Raw genomic sequence first — 13,841 nt, 5'->3', positions numbered from 1 at the left:
GTTTGTTTCTGTCCTTTGTCTTGTATGTTGCAAAACAATATATACAGTATATATACTGTATATATATCTATATAAAATAAAGAAAAACGTGTTGGATAAAACACTCACGCCTTACAGAGCAGAGCTACACTACTTTAATGAAGGACGGAGTGGTTTTCAACCTTTATGAGCCCCGACCTCCAAAATCTCTGTGGGTAATGAGTTCCACAGCTTTGGACCTGAGTATGAAATAACAGACTGACCAAAGTCAGTCTTGCAGAGTGGAATGGCTCAGGTGTTAGACTATTAACTCATTTGAAAGTCAGTTTGAGAAAAAACAACTTTTCAAAGATTTCAAAGTTTATGCTTCTCAAGAATATTGCAGTGATGGTAATGAATTGGCTTTTTGTCCATCATCTTTATTGCTTGACTGAATAATGATCCAATACGTTTAGTGGCTGAGGGAGCGGCCGGTGCCCATACTGTCATGCAATATGATATATGTGAGAATATCATAGCGTGCATGTACAGGAGGAGGGCGGCCTGGTTTGGAATGTCTAATTAAATAAAACAATTTACACTACTTTGTATTGTTTGTGAAATGTTCTTGATATGTTTATCAAACTTTAGTTGGGGGTCGAGAACCAATCCAAGGTACTTATTTTTGGTCAAAGATTGTGTATTTTTATTTTGCAAATGTACTTTGAAACATTGGTCTGTGTTTTGTTTTAGCACCAACAGCAACTAATTAATGGTGAATAGGTGTAACTTAGTATAAAATGTTACCATAAGATTGACTGATGTAGAATATAAAAAAGCAATTGTGTTTTTAAAATGTTTATTGGTCATTTATGCAAATACGGAACAAACAACTGTACTGTACTTTGGCTCAGTACAGGACGCACCATTCAATGGCCAAATAAGGAACGATTCCTTATTTTAAGGGATGGGTGGCAGCCCTAGCTGGGTAGCTATAAATAAACATGAGCTAAAATAAAACTGACAGAACTTTAAGTCACGTGGTGCACCGTTCACGTGACCTAAACTGGCCAATGAAGGGTGCTGCGTACGGATAGACTACCGATCGATTGACACGTATTACGTACTGATAGTCGTAGTCAGACCACACTATAATAGAAGCTAAAGCTCCAGTGTAAAGTTAGAGAGCACAACACGGTGTCAGAAGACGGAGTTTCAGAGACACAGAGAGAGGCTGGAGCAGAGTGCTAACCGAGCTAGCAGAGGAGCTAGCACCACCGAGACCATACTGGAAAGAAAAGGAAAGATAGGAGGAAAAGAGAGAGCAAATGGAGCACCACAGTGTGTTTAGTCCACATTAGTGCAGGTAAACTATTGCATTGTTGTGGTCCGTAAAGGCAGCACACTGAGCTGTGTCTCCACAGTGTTAAAGATGTTGATTTATGAACAGATATTGTTTCTCAGTGCGTATGTATTAGGGTAAATACGGTCACAGATCAATGTGGTTACTCTGTGTTTTACTCTGTATGTAGATGTTAGGACTGAAACAGAGCAGCTGGGTCTAGTGTTAAAAACAGCAGATTGACTAGTTTTATGTCTTCCTCGTTAGTTTTTAATTCATTATTTTTGAATTTATGAAATGTTATTACAAAACATACGGTACGTGTTCTAGAATCAGACTCAACATTATTGGCCTCTAAAGACAGTGTTTCTCAAATGTTGGTACACTACTAGGGGAAATTAACAAATGAAAGCTGTAGTTTGTAGCACCAACCTTGTTTGTTTATTAATTTTTGTACATTCTAGTTTCTTATGTTTATATTTTATGTTCTGTATTTCTGTATCCATATATAATTTCAACCCTGGGCGCTGCTTTTCTATTCTTTCTGTAATGCTACTGGAATTGTAATTTCCCTGATGGAGCCTTCCCAAGGGATCAATAAAGTCTATTCTAAGCTAATCTAAAAATATGGTGTTTCAAATGTTTAATTTTTGTTAGAAATGCTAATCACAATAATAATGATGCAAATGATATTGATTAGAACATGAACTGAAAATACAAAGGTCAGTCATGGTTCCACACCAGGAGGGAGGTGACCCAAAATTATATATAAAAAAAAAATATATATATAAATTAATTCAGGAGGCACTAAATACTGTTTCATTCCACTTATTTACAATGAGATTCTTTAAAATGCGTGTTATCACTCATTCATTCCATCGTTATGATCTATAGTTGTTTTGTAGAATTCTGAGCAAAATGGGGGACTTGGATTCAGAAATAAAAGAAAGGGTAAAAAAAAAAAAGTTTGTAAAAAAATTGGGAGTTTTCTTGTAATCTAGTGTTTTCTGTCTGTCTTCAGGTTACCAATCTGATCCTAATATGGACCAAACAGAAGAACTTTTGTTGTCTGAGCAGCTGCTCCCAGAGCGTCTCCACATAAAGGAGGAACCAGAGACGCTCAGTGAAGGTCAGGAGGGAAACCAGCTTTGTAGACATCAGGAGACAAACAGTGCTGCTTGTCCTGTTAAATGTGAAGATGAAGAGGAGAAGCCTCAGGCCTCCCAGCTACACTGGAGACAACAAACACAAATCAACATTAAGGAGGAACCTTCAAGCTGCACTTTAGATGAATTCATGAAAAGACAAAGTGTGGGAATTAACAGCAAAGGACCAGAAGCAGCCAGGAACCCAGATCATAGCAGTTTAGTTCTACAAGGTCCTGATGGAATGGAGACAGACTCGTCTCACACTGAAGATAGTAACACGTATGATGATGATAGTTGGCAGAATCCTCTGTCAGAGTCTGAAACCAATGAGTTTGACTCCACCAGGAAAAAGAGAAAGATGTCAGACTTCAGTAAAAATGCTGAAATTGGACGTAAAGCTGCAAAAACACAGATTAGTTCATTTAAACAGATTTGCTCAAACCAGAACGTTCAGGTAAAAAATCCATCTGAATCAATTTCAACTGTTTGTGTGGGCGAGAAGAAAGTGAGACTGAATGAAGATTCAAATGAGGCGAGACAAACAACAGAGAAACCGTTTAGATGTGATTTATGTAGTACATGTTTTACACGAAAGTGTAATCTGTACAAACACAAGAGAGTCCACACAGGAGAGAAACCACATGAATGTGATGTGTGCACCAAAGCTTTTTCTCAAAGGTTCGATTTGATCAGGCACATGAGAGTCCACACAGGAGAGAAACCTTTTAAATGTGATGTTTGTGGGAAATGTTTTCACAAAAAGTCAATCCTGCAGCCCCACATGAGAATCCACACAGGAGAGAAACCTTTTAAATGTGATTTTTGTGGCAAATGTTTTAATCAAAGTTCTACCCTGCAGCCCCACATGAGAATCCATACTGGAGAAAAACCTTTTAAATGTGATGTTTGTGGTAAATGTTTTATCCAAAAGTCCTCCCTGCACTCACACATGAGAATCCACACAGGATAGAAGTCCTTCGTATGTGATGATTGTCGTAAATGTTTTCACAAAAAGTCATATTTTAACAAACACATGACAGTCCACACAGGAGAGCAACCTTTCAGTTGTGATATGGAGACAAGTTTTACCCCAAATTCATTAGGCTAGAGATTTCACACTGTGCTAAATATTATCAAAAACTATACCTGAATGGACTCAAAGTAATCTACACAGGAAAGAAACTCAATGGATGTGATTTCTGCTCCATCCTTCATTTTAAAGGCAAACCTGATAAATGTTTGTGACTCCTCCACTGGAACTATCAGAAAAAAATGCTAATTTGTTAAAAAAAAAAAATGTTAAATGTTATACTTCAGAAATGTATCGTTATATACAATGATAATGATTTTGATTGGAAAAATGTAACTACTGTAAATGTTGTGAATATATGTTTTTGGTGCTCTGTGGACAAATAATTTAAACTACAATAATTTAAACCATAGAATGGGTGCAGTGGATTTATTTGCTAAGCTGAGAATGAAGTTTGTATTGTTAAATATTCTTCTCTTGTTACATGAATTATTAAAGGGGAAACAAAGGTGTACCTTTAAAGAGTAACTGAACCCCTGCTTTCTGCTGAACTGCCACTAGGAGGGAAATTCAAAAAATGCTTTGATTATGGGCGTTACTGCTGTCGCAGTAAGACACACCCACTCTGTCAGCACACAACCCTGTGCGCAGAAACAGACGGTAATACACACAATAATGTGACTGTACACACACAGCGAGTTCATAAGCTAAGGTGTGTCACTCAGTAGCGAAACAAATCAGAGCCGGGCGGGGGGCGGAGCAAATGACTTTAAACTTAAATACTAAAGCTCATAATAACATCATTTTACAACATACAGATGTGCAACAGCGCGGCTTACACGTTTTGACACCACGGAGAGCGACTGCTTTATTTTGATGCCCACTTTAACCATTTCAACTCAGAGTCTGTATCAGTAGATATAAGGTTTAGTAAAACTAACAGTGACCCACATGTTCACAAACAATATCTAATATGAAGTACTATAGACATACTCACCACTATTTGAAGGGCATACGACAAGCCTTGCTCTCCGTAAACTTGCCCACGATGTTCTGTATGTCCATTTTATTTGTTCTGTCATTCTCTATAGACAACATGGTAAGTCCACTCAGTCTCTAATGTCCCACTGTGCTCCTCATATGGTTTTTAATAAGTTTTAACTTGGCGAATGAGTGGCACACGTGACTAACGTACACACATACTGTACAGAAACCATATTGTTTATATGTGACGCTTGAAAAACTGAAAAATGGCAATGAATGAACTGCTGTTCAGGCTCGTTAATAGTTCGTAGTATGTAGAAAGCTTGTCATCTGAGAACGCGGCCGCTTATTTAAGGAAACTAACTTTAAGCACAGGTGAACGATTGCAGGACCCATGCCTGAAAACGAGTGGTCAACCGATGCCCCCCCATAGCGCCGCCCCTGTCACAGACACATCTATGCTATAAGTGTATTCCAGTCTGTCTCTGTGTGTGTACGTCTGCGATGTGCGCGAGGTAGTGGGAGAACAGGGTTGTTTTCATGTCGTGATTGTATGTATACTTGTGATTGTAGTGACACCAGGGGCGGAGCTATGGGGGAGCTGGGAGGGCCGCCCAGATAGGAGGTAGGACTTAAGGGAGACAGGCCCCTACCATGGTTCAGGGGAGATGGAGAAGGCGGGCCCTCCCGTGACTTGTGTTCATAGGCGCACAGAGTATGGGCTGTCATCCATGATGCAGATTCATACAGGGGTTATATAGACCCACCAGGGTGGAGGGCATGCGAGAGACCTTCAGTTTGTAAGATATCTTAAATAGGATCTGATAATAGAGTTGTTAAATATTTATTTGAGTATCTTATCAGCGCTGGATTTATTAATATAATTTAATAGTAGTTTTTTTGTTGTTTTTTCCTCATAGCTTGCATTTTACTCTTCTTACTACACTTGTAAACCATACAGTTGATCGTTCACATACACAAAGTATCAGGAGGGTGGCGGTAGTGCGCTGTAATTGTCCACATCCGCCGTTAAACAAGCGAAGAAGAATTCTTCTTCGCTTGTTTAACGGCGGATGTGGACCAGAAGAAGAAGAAGAAATGGATGCTTGGTTCAGTAAAGTTGTAACTAAACGCAAACGTGAGTTTAACAGTGAATATAGTTGATATTCAGCTACAGTCGTAGTCAGACCACACTATAATAGAACCTAAAGCTCCAGTGTAAAGTTAGAGAGCACAACACGGTGTCAGAAGACGGAGTTTCAGAGACACAGAGAGAGGCTGGAGCAGAGTGCTAACCGAGCTAGCAGAGGAGCTAGCACCACCGAGACCATACTGGAAAGAAAAGGAAAGATAGGAGGAAAAGAGAGAGCAAATGGAGCACCACAGTGTGTTTAGTCCACATTAGTGCAGGTAAACTATTGCATTGTTGTGGTCCGTAAAGGCAGCACACTGAGCTGTGTCTCCACAGTGTTAAAGATGTTGATTTATGAACAGATATTGTTTCTCAGTGCGTATGTATTAGGGTAAATACGGTCACAGATCAATGTGGTTACTCTGTGTTTTACTCTGTATGTAGATGTTAGGACTGAAACAGAGCAGCTGGGTCTAGTGTTAAAAACAGCAGATTGACTAGTTTTATGTCTTCCTCGTTAGTTTTTAATTCATTATTTTTGAATTTATGAAATGTTATTACAAAACATACGGTACATGATGTAGTGGAGAAAAGGGGATACTTGGATTCAGAAAGCTCTAAGACAAAGGTGTCCAACTCTGTCTTCAAGGGACAAACAACAGGTTTTGGAGTTTGAGTCAAAGTCAAATAAGTTAAAAAAAATTGTGTGAGTTTTCTTGTATCTTGTGTTTTCTGTCTGTCTTCAGGTTACCAATCTGATCCTAATATGGACCAAACAGAAGAACTTTTGTTGTCTGAGCAGCTGCTCCCAGAGCGTCTCCACATAAAGGAGGAACCAGAGACGCTCAGTGAAGGTCAGGAGGGAAACCAGCTTTGTAGACATCAGGAGACAAACAGTGCTGCTTGTCCTGTTAAATGTGAAGATGAAGAGGAGAAGCCTCAGGCCTCCCAGCTACACTGGAGACAACAAACACAAATCAACATTAAGGAGGAACCTTCAAGCTGCACTTTAGATGAATTCATGAAAAGACAAAGTGTGGGAATTAACAGCAAAGGACCAGAAGCAGCCAGGAACCCAGATCATAGCAGTTTAGTTCTACAAGGTCCTGATGGAACGGAGACAGACTCGTCTCACACTGAAGATAGTAACACGTATGATGATGATAGTTGGCAGAATCCTCTGTCAGAGTCTGAAACCGCTGAGTTTGACTCCACCAGGAAAAAGAAAAAGACGTCAGACTTCAGTAAAAATAAAGAAGAAGGACGTAAAGCTGCAAAAACACAGATTAGTTCAAACAAGAAAGTTCAGAAAAACAGGACGTCTGAATCACTCAGTTCTACTTCCTGTGTGGGTGGGAAGAAAGTGACTCTCAAGGAAGATTCAAATAAGACAGAACACACAGGAGAGAAACCGTTTGGATGTGATTATTGTAGTAAATGTTTTAAAGGAAAGTCAGCCCTAAATTTGCATCTGCGAGTCCACACAGGAGAGAAACCATTCGGATGTAAAGATTGTGGTAAAACTTTCATCCAAATGTCTGACCTGAAGACCCACATGAAAGTCCACACAGAAGAGAAACCATTTGAATGTGATGTTTGTAATAAATGTTTTAGGTTTAAGTCTAACCTAAACACCCACATTAGAGTCCACACAGGAGAGAAACCCTTTGAATGTGAAGATTGTGGAAAACATTTTAACCTCAAAAATATACTGGAAAGGCACATGAGAGTTCACACAGGAGAGAAACCTTTCAGATGTGATATTTGTAGTAAATGTTTTAAACAACAGTCCCACCTGAAGACCCACACCAGAGTCCACACAGGAGAGAAACCTTTTGAATGTGATGTTTGTACTAAAGGTTTTGCTCAAAAGACTGAACTGATCAACCATACGAGAGTCCACACTGGAGAGAAACCCTTTGAATGTGATGTTTGTAGTAAATGTTTTAAACAAATGTATGAACTGAAAAGCCACAAGAGGGTCCACACAGATGAGAAACCCTTTTTATGTGATTTTTGTAGTAAACGTTTTATCAGAAAGACATGCCTGCAGTCACACATGAGAATCCACACAGGGGAGAAACCTCATAGATGTGATGTTTGTAGTAAATGTTTCAACCAAAAGGGTAACCTGAACAAACACTTGAGACTCCACACAGGAGAGAAAGCCTTTAAATGTGATGTTTGTAGTAAATGTTTTAAGCAAAAGGGAAACCTGAACAAACACATGAGAATCCACACAGGAGAGAAACCTCATAGATGTGATATTTGTAGTAAATGTTTTTGCAAGAAGTCTAACCTGAACAGACATTTGAGAGTCCACACAGGAGAGAAACTCTTTACATGTGATGTGTTACGACCATAATTCACATCGGAGAGTTAACAATGAAGGGAAACCCTTTGGATGTGATGCATGAATAAATTATGTAATTAAAAGGTTAAGACAGGAGAGAAACCTTATTGATGTAATACTTGCCACAAATGTTAATTTTTAAGGTTAACTTTAAAAGATGACAAGCAACACAAGAAACACTGGATACGATAATGATGGTAACATCTTTTATTAATTCATATGCTGTGTAAAATCTAATATTTAAGTGTTTATGAAAAGCGCTATACGAAATCCAATGTGTTGTTCTTTTTAGACATGGAACAATATTTTTAAGTGTCTGCTACACCATTACTAAGCCTCTACTTTCATCTAGTGGTCCAACATAACTACACATGATACGGATTTTACAGTCGTGTTTTTATTTGCATTTCGTTCCCTCTCATCATTTAAATTCTCATATGAAAAAAAAAATACTCTGTCAGCCAATTATTGTTCAATACTTTTAATTATTTAATAAATGGTTAGTGTTTTGAAAAACAGCAGTAAAAAAAGGTGCATTTTTTACAATGTATCCTATAAAGCAGGCATAGGCAACTGGCGGCTCAGGGGCCACATGCGGCCCCCAAAGTAAATGTACAAATTGACAGAAAAATACACAAGAGGAAGAATAAATAAAATAAAAAAATACAAAGAATTACAACATTGCAGGAAAACATAAGTAAAAGACAACATAAAAACACAGACAATACTCCAAAAACACACAAAAGTATGACAAAAATGAACAAAACGACAACAGTAATACACAAAATTACTCCGAAAAATATACAAAATTACAGAAAATGACAGACACGAAAAATGACTTTGTAAACCCACAGTACTGACAAGCAAAACGAGAACAGAAAAACACAATATGACTCCAAAAAAACATGTTTTACACAAAAGAACTACAGAAATGCACAACATGCTTCACGACGAGCAAGACAACAACATACACACACAGACTGACAGAAAAACACACAAAATTACTATAGAAACTTTGTTCTTTCCTGTATTAATGCTCAAATCACTCATTTTTCTTAATGCTGACATGAATGTTGATACACATAATTATAAAAATGTAGATAATAGAAAAGATCACAGAGGGTTGGTTGTTATACACTATCATACAGTGGGTGGCGCTGTTTACTACATGTGAGATCCCACATCAACAAAGACAAGAAGAAGAAAACTGATAATCAGTGATGTTTATGTGAGTTTAACAGTGAATATAGTTGATATTCAGCTACAGTCGTAGTCAGACCACACTATAATAGAACCTAAAGCTCCAGTGTAAAGTTAGAGAGCACAACACGGTGTCAGAAGACGGAGTTTCAGAGACACAGAGAGAGGCTGGAGCAGAGTGCTAACCGAGCTAGCAGAGGAGCTAGCACCACCGAGACCATACTGGAAAGAAAAGGAAAGATAGGAGGAAAAGAGAGAGCAAATGGAGATTCAAACCATTAAAGATGACTGCAGTCCACAGAAAAATATAGTGTTTAAACGACTTCAATATTGGTCCCATCAGAGGACAGCAGGGACATCAGTAGACACATTCATAACAGAGCTGCGACACAAAAGCAAAGAGTGTGAGTTTGGAATGAGTGAGAATGACATGCTCAGAGATAAGCTTGTGTTTAGCATCACAGACTGTCACCTAAAAGAGAGACTGTTACAGGAAAGAGGTCTAACGTTACACAGAGCTATAGAAATATGCAGAGCAACAGAGCAAGAAAAGACTCCGTTACAAGCCATGAAGACTGAACATGGAATGCAACAAGTTCCAGTGGATGGTGAAATGAAAATGATCCTTCCTGACAAGAGTCTCCACCATAACACCAGTAAACACTTAGGTAAGTGTTTTCACTGGAAAGTTAGAGAGAACAACACAATGAAGGGAAACTGGTTCAAATCCCACAGAGTCACAGAAATGAATGCTGTCCTTTGGACAAACTACTGACAGTTGCTTTATGATGACGTCACCTCATAGTGGTTATTATTATTATTATATTGTTAAGAAATGGAAATGTTTCAGTTCTACAATAATTTAATACAAATTACAGGATAAATAGTTGTTTAAGTTTGTATATATTTAGTTTTTCTATTTGGCAACAAGTACATTTTCAGTAAAAATACATTGATATTAAATTAAAAATTCAATAATACATCATTGTAAATTTAATAGAAGTAATAAAATACATGAAACACAGGCTGAACAACAGTTAGGATTTTCCTGTTAAGGTCAAATGAGTAGAAACATTGTGAGTTTTCTTGTAATCTAGTGTTTTGTGTCTACCTTCAGGTTACCAATCTGTTCCAAATATGGATCAAAGTGTAAAACTTGTGCTGGCTGCCTTCATGCCCAAAGTTCATCTGCACAGATTACAGCTCCAGCAGCCGTCAGTCACTGATTGTGTTTTCAGTGAGAGGAAGAATGTGGAGCAGCTGCTCCCAGAGCGTCTCCACATAAAGGAGGAACCAGAGACGCTCAGTGAAGGTCAGGAGGGAAACCAGCTTTGTAGACATCAGGAGACAAACAGTGCTGCTTGTCCTGTTAAATGTGAAGATGAAGAGGAGAAGCCTCAGGCCTCCCAGCTACACTGGAGACAACAAACACAAATCAACATTAAGGAGGAACCTTCAAGCTGCACTTTAGATAAATTCATGAAAAGACAAAGTGTGGGAATTAACAGCAAAGGACCAGAAGCAGCCAGGAACCCAGATCATAGCAGTTTAGTTCTACAAGGTCCTGATGGAACGGAGACAGACTCGTCTCACACTGAAGATAGAAACATGTATGATGATGATGATGGTGGTGGTGATGATGGTGGTGGTGATAGTTGGCAGAAACCTCTGTCAGTGTCTGAAGCTGAAACCAGAGTGTTGGCGCACGAAGGAGAGAAACAATACAGATGTGATGTTTGTAATAAATGTTTTCAGCAAAGATCTTCTCTAAATTGTCACATGAGAGTCCACACAGGAGAGAGACCATTTGCATGTGATGTTTGCAGTAAATGTTTCCGGCAAAAGGCTGCGCTGAAGGTCCACAATAGAGTCCACACAGGAGAGAAACCTTATAGATGTGATTTTTGTGTTAAATGTTTTAGTCAGAAGGCTGACATGATGATCCACAGGAGAATCCACACAGGAGAGAAACCCTTTAAATGTGATGCATGTCGGAAATGTTTTAGCCAAAAATCTTCTCTGCAGTTTCACATGAAAGTCCACACAGGAGAGAAACAATTTAAGTGTGGTGTATGTAGTAAATATTTTAAATTAAAAGAGACCCTAAAAATCCACATGGGGGTTCACACAGAGGAGAGACAGTTTAAATGCCATGTTTGTAGTAAATGTTTTAAACGGAAAGCAATCCTGGATGTGCACATGAGAGTCCACACAGGAGAGAAACCCTTTAGCTGCAATGTTTGTAGTAAATGTTTTTGCTCTAAAACGGCTCTGAATTGGCACATGAAAGTCCACACAGAGGAGAAACCATTTAGCTGTGATGTTTGTAGTAAACGTTTCAAGAAAAAGTGTGCCCTGAAGGTCCACAAGAGTGTCCACACAGGAGAGAAACCTTATAGATGTGATTTTTGTAATAAATGTTTTAAACAAAAGTCTGACATGAAGATCCACAGTAGAATCCACACAGGAGAGAAACCCTTTCAATGTGATTTTTGTAGTAAATGTTTTAAGCGACAATCTGAATTGAATTCGCACATGAAAGTCCACACAGGAGAAAAACCCTATAGATGTGATGTTTGTAGTAAACGTTTCAGACAAACATCTGACCTGACCAGGCACATCAGAATTCACAGAAAATATACCTTGTTTACTCAGTGTTGAAGTCACGAGTTCATATGAGCGTTCACATGGAGAGAAGTAACTGGATGTGATTGTAATAGTTTACACATAAATAATTTAAAGCTATAGCTATGATTTTTTTTTTATTTCATGCTAATTCCACATGCACATAATCAAATGTAAAAAATATTTTCAAATAAAAAGGTAAAAATACTAATTCTTGTGATAGAAATGATTTTTCACCTGGTTTTTACTAAAAGTCTTTGCTTATTAGCTCCACGTTGCTTGCTTTCTTACAGAGAGTTGGGTGCTAAACTGTTAAAAAAGTTTAGGTTTGTGACTTAAGTCTTGGATTTGGACTGGCTGAGTGGTATCAACGAGATAAAAAGGATGTTGCAGCCAGAGGACGAGGAGGAGATAGAGATGTTGGGTTGGGGGGAACGGAAAAACTAAGACCCAGTAAGGGAAGGAACAAAAAAATAAGCAATAGCCAGTGAAAAGTAGCTGTGACTAAAGAAACCGAGTGATTCAGAGAAAGGTAAAGATAGATGGGAATGAAATAATCGTAAAAACCAAGAATGAGGACGATCAAGGGTATCGGATTCCAGGGCCATCATCAAGGGAGTTAAGAAATAAAGTAGAAAGAACTGAAGTGATTCAAATCTTAAATTGTGGAAGTCTAGCTTTTGAATTAGCATAAAAAACACTGTTCTGACAGTTGGACATAAACCAACATCAGGGCTTTAGACTGTGCTGTGGAGCTTTGAAAACTAGCCCAGTTTAGAAGGTAATACGAGAAATGTCACTAGAATGTGCAGAACTCAGCTTTCACTAAAACACTGGTTAAACCTGGATGAACACAATAATAGACATCCAGCCCAGGACAAGAAAAAGAGAAAGACAAGTAAAGAGTTTAAAATAACAGGGCTGATTTTTTTTTTCTTTCTCCACTGTAGCTGATGCATGTTCATGTGGATTTGTTGAGGTTTTTTTCTTAAGATTTTTAATTTTGATAGATTCAAGTTGACTATTTTTGGAATTTGTGCTATATAAATAAAATTGAGTTCAACTGAATTGAATTGATTTCTTGGAATAAAGACAAGTGAAGTTATCATGACCCACACTCCAGTCCACAAGGTGGCGCTAATAAACCGGAAGCTGTTTATTAACCTCACATAAACAGAAGAAGAATGAGTAAAATCAGCGTCCTCGTGTTTATGTGTGAGTTTAACAGTGAATATAGTTGATATTCAGCTACAGTCGTAGTCAGACCACACTATAATAGAACCTAAAGCTCCAGTGTAAAGTTAGAGAGCACAACACAATGAAGGGAAACTGAATCCGTGTATCAGTCGTTTTTCACTATGTAACAAAAACATGAAACGAAAAAAACACTCAGTATTTGATATTTGTTTCCAAAACGGAAAACGCCTTATTTTTCAAATTTAAGCTCTTTTGCTTCAGTACAGAAAATGAAAAACGTACACCGTTACTTGTTTTCTCCATTATCGATTTGCCAAAGTACGTGACCCGGAAGTGAAGCGTTACACATTCAGAGATATCTTTAGCTCTGCAACACTTAAAAGTCTCTAAATCCTCCAAAAGGTTCTTTGCCAAACACCAGATAAAGCGAAATGGACACGTTTCTGAATCAGTGATCTTATCATGCTGAACTGCTGTTAGCGTAGCCGTTAGCATTGGATGAGAGTACACTTCCGGGTCACTTACTTTGTCCAATCGGTAATGGAGAAAACGAATAAAGGTGTTCGTTTTCCGTTTTTTGTTTTCTGTACCGAAGCAAAAGAGCTTGAATTTGAAAAACAAGGCGTTTTCTGTTTTTTTCATTTTGTTTTTGGAAACAAATATCAAATAATGAGTGTTTTTTTTTGTGTTGTTTTTCATGTTTTTGTTACATCATGAAAAACAAATGATACATGGATTGAAACTGGTTCGAGCTCTGTGTGTTCTCAGTGTTTGTGACTTGCGTGCGTGCACGTCTGTCTGTGCACGAGAGACACTTTTATTTTAGTTTAATCAGCTTAAGCAGTGTTTAAATATGCTTAATAGGTAAATGG

General features: G+C 38.2%; 3 protein-coding genes across 5 annotated transcripts; all 3 read left to right on the top strand.

Annotated features, from left to right (window-relative positions):
• Positions 1-1,010: 1,010 nt before the first annotated feature.
• On the top strand, positions 1,011-4,006 carry LOC114461530 (zinc finger protein 271-like). The gene is made up of 2 exons (XM_028443677.1): positions 1,011-1,324; positions 2,322-4,006. Exon 2 carries the CDS (start codon positions 2,342-2,344, stop codon positions 3,416-3,418), a length of 1,077 nt encoding a protein of 358 aa, XP_028299478.1. The 5' UTR covers positions 1,011-1,324; positions 2,322-2,341; the 3' UTR covers positions 3,419-4,006.
• Positions 4,007-5,535: 1,529 nt separating this feature from the next.
• On the top strand, positions 5,536-8,041 carry LOC114461520 (gastrula zinc finger protein XlCGF26.1-like). Of its 3 annotated transcripts, none has more exons than XM_028443663.1 (2): positions 5,536-5,600; positions 6,341-8,041. In XM_028443663.1, exons 1-2 carry the CDS (start codon positions 5,561-5,563, stop codon positions 7,957-7,959), a joined length of 1,659 nt encoding a protein of 552 aa, XP_028299464.1. In that variant the 5' UTR covers positions 5,536-5,560; the 3' UTR covers positions 7,960-8,041. The 3 variants fall into 3 exon arrangements, with proteins under 3 accessions (XP_028299464.1, XP_028299465.1, XP_028299463.1); XM_028443664.1 differs by having other exon boundaries at positions 5,544-5,872; XM_028443662.1 differs by having other exon boundaries at positions 5,548-5,612.
• A 1,071-nt stretch (positions 8,042-9,112) lies between these two features.
• On the top strand, positions 9,113-11,901 carry LOC114461517 (zinc finger protein 271-like). The gene is made up of 2 exons (XM_028443657.1): positions 9,113-9,815; positions 10,265-11,901. The coding sequence occupies exons 1-2, from the start codon at positions 9,410-9,412 to the stop codon at positions 11,806-11,808; spliced, it is 1,950 nt and encodes a 649-aa protein (XP_028299458.1). The 5' UTR covers positions 9,113-9,409; the 3' UTR covers positions 11,809-11,901.
• Positions 11,902-13,841: the final 1,940 nt, after the last annotated feature.

This window comes from Gouania willdenowi, chromosome 4, assembly GCF_900634775.1.
Source record: "Gouania willdenowi chromosome 4, fGouWil2.1, whole genome shotgun sequence".
Taxonomy (NCBI): domain Eukaryota; kingdom Metazoa; phylum Chordata; class Actinopteri; order Blenniiformes; family Gobiesocidae; genus Gouania; species Gouania willdenowi.
The sequence above is the reverse complement of the archived record's forward strand: the minus strand, read 5'-3'. Positions and strand labels throughout refer to the sequence as shown.

What these genes read in the sequence shown, in the direction of transcription:
- LOC114461530 (XM_028443677.1), top strand. Translation starts at nt 2,342, where the DNA reads ATGGACCAAACAGAAGAACTTTTGTTGTCTGAGCAGCTGCTCCCAGAG.
- LOC114461520 (XM_028443662.1), top strand. Translation starts at nt 5,561, where the DNA reads ATGGATGCTTGGTTCAGTAAAGTTGTAACTAAACGCAAACGTGAGTTT. An exon ending in ACGCAAACGTGAGTTTAACA is followed by an intron (nt 5,613 to 6,340) that starts GTGAATATAGTT and finishes GTCTGTCTTCAG; the next exon opens with GTTACCAATCTGATCCTAAT.
- LOC114461517 (XM_028443657.1), top strand. Translation starts at nt 9,410, where the DNA reads ATGGAGATTCAAACCATTAAAGATGACTGCAGTCCACAGAAAAATATA. An exon ending in TAACACCAGTAAACACTTAG is followed by an intron (nt 9,816 to 10,264) that starts GTAAGTGTTTTC and finishes GTCTACCTTCAG; the next exon opens with GTTACCAATCTGTTCCAAAT.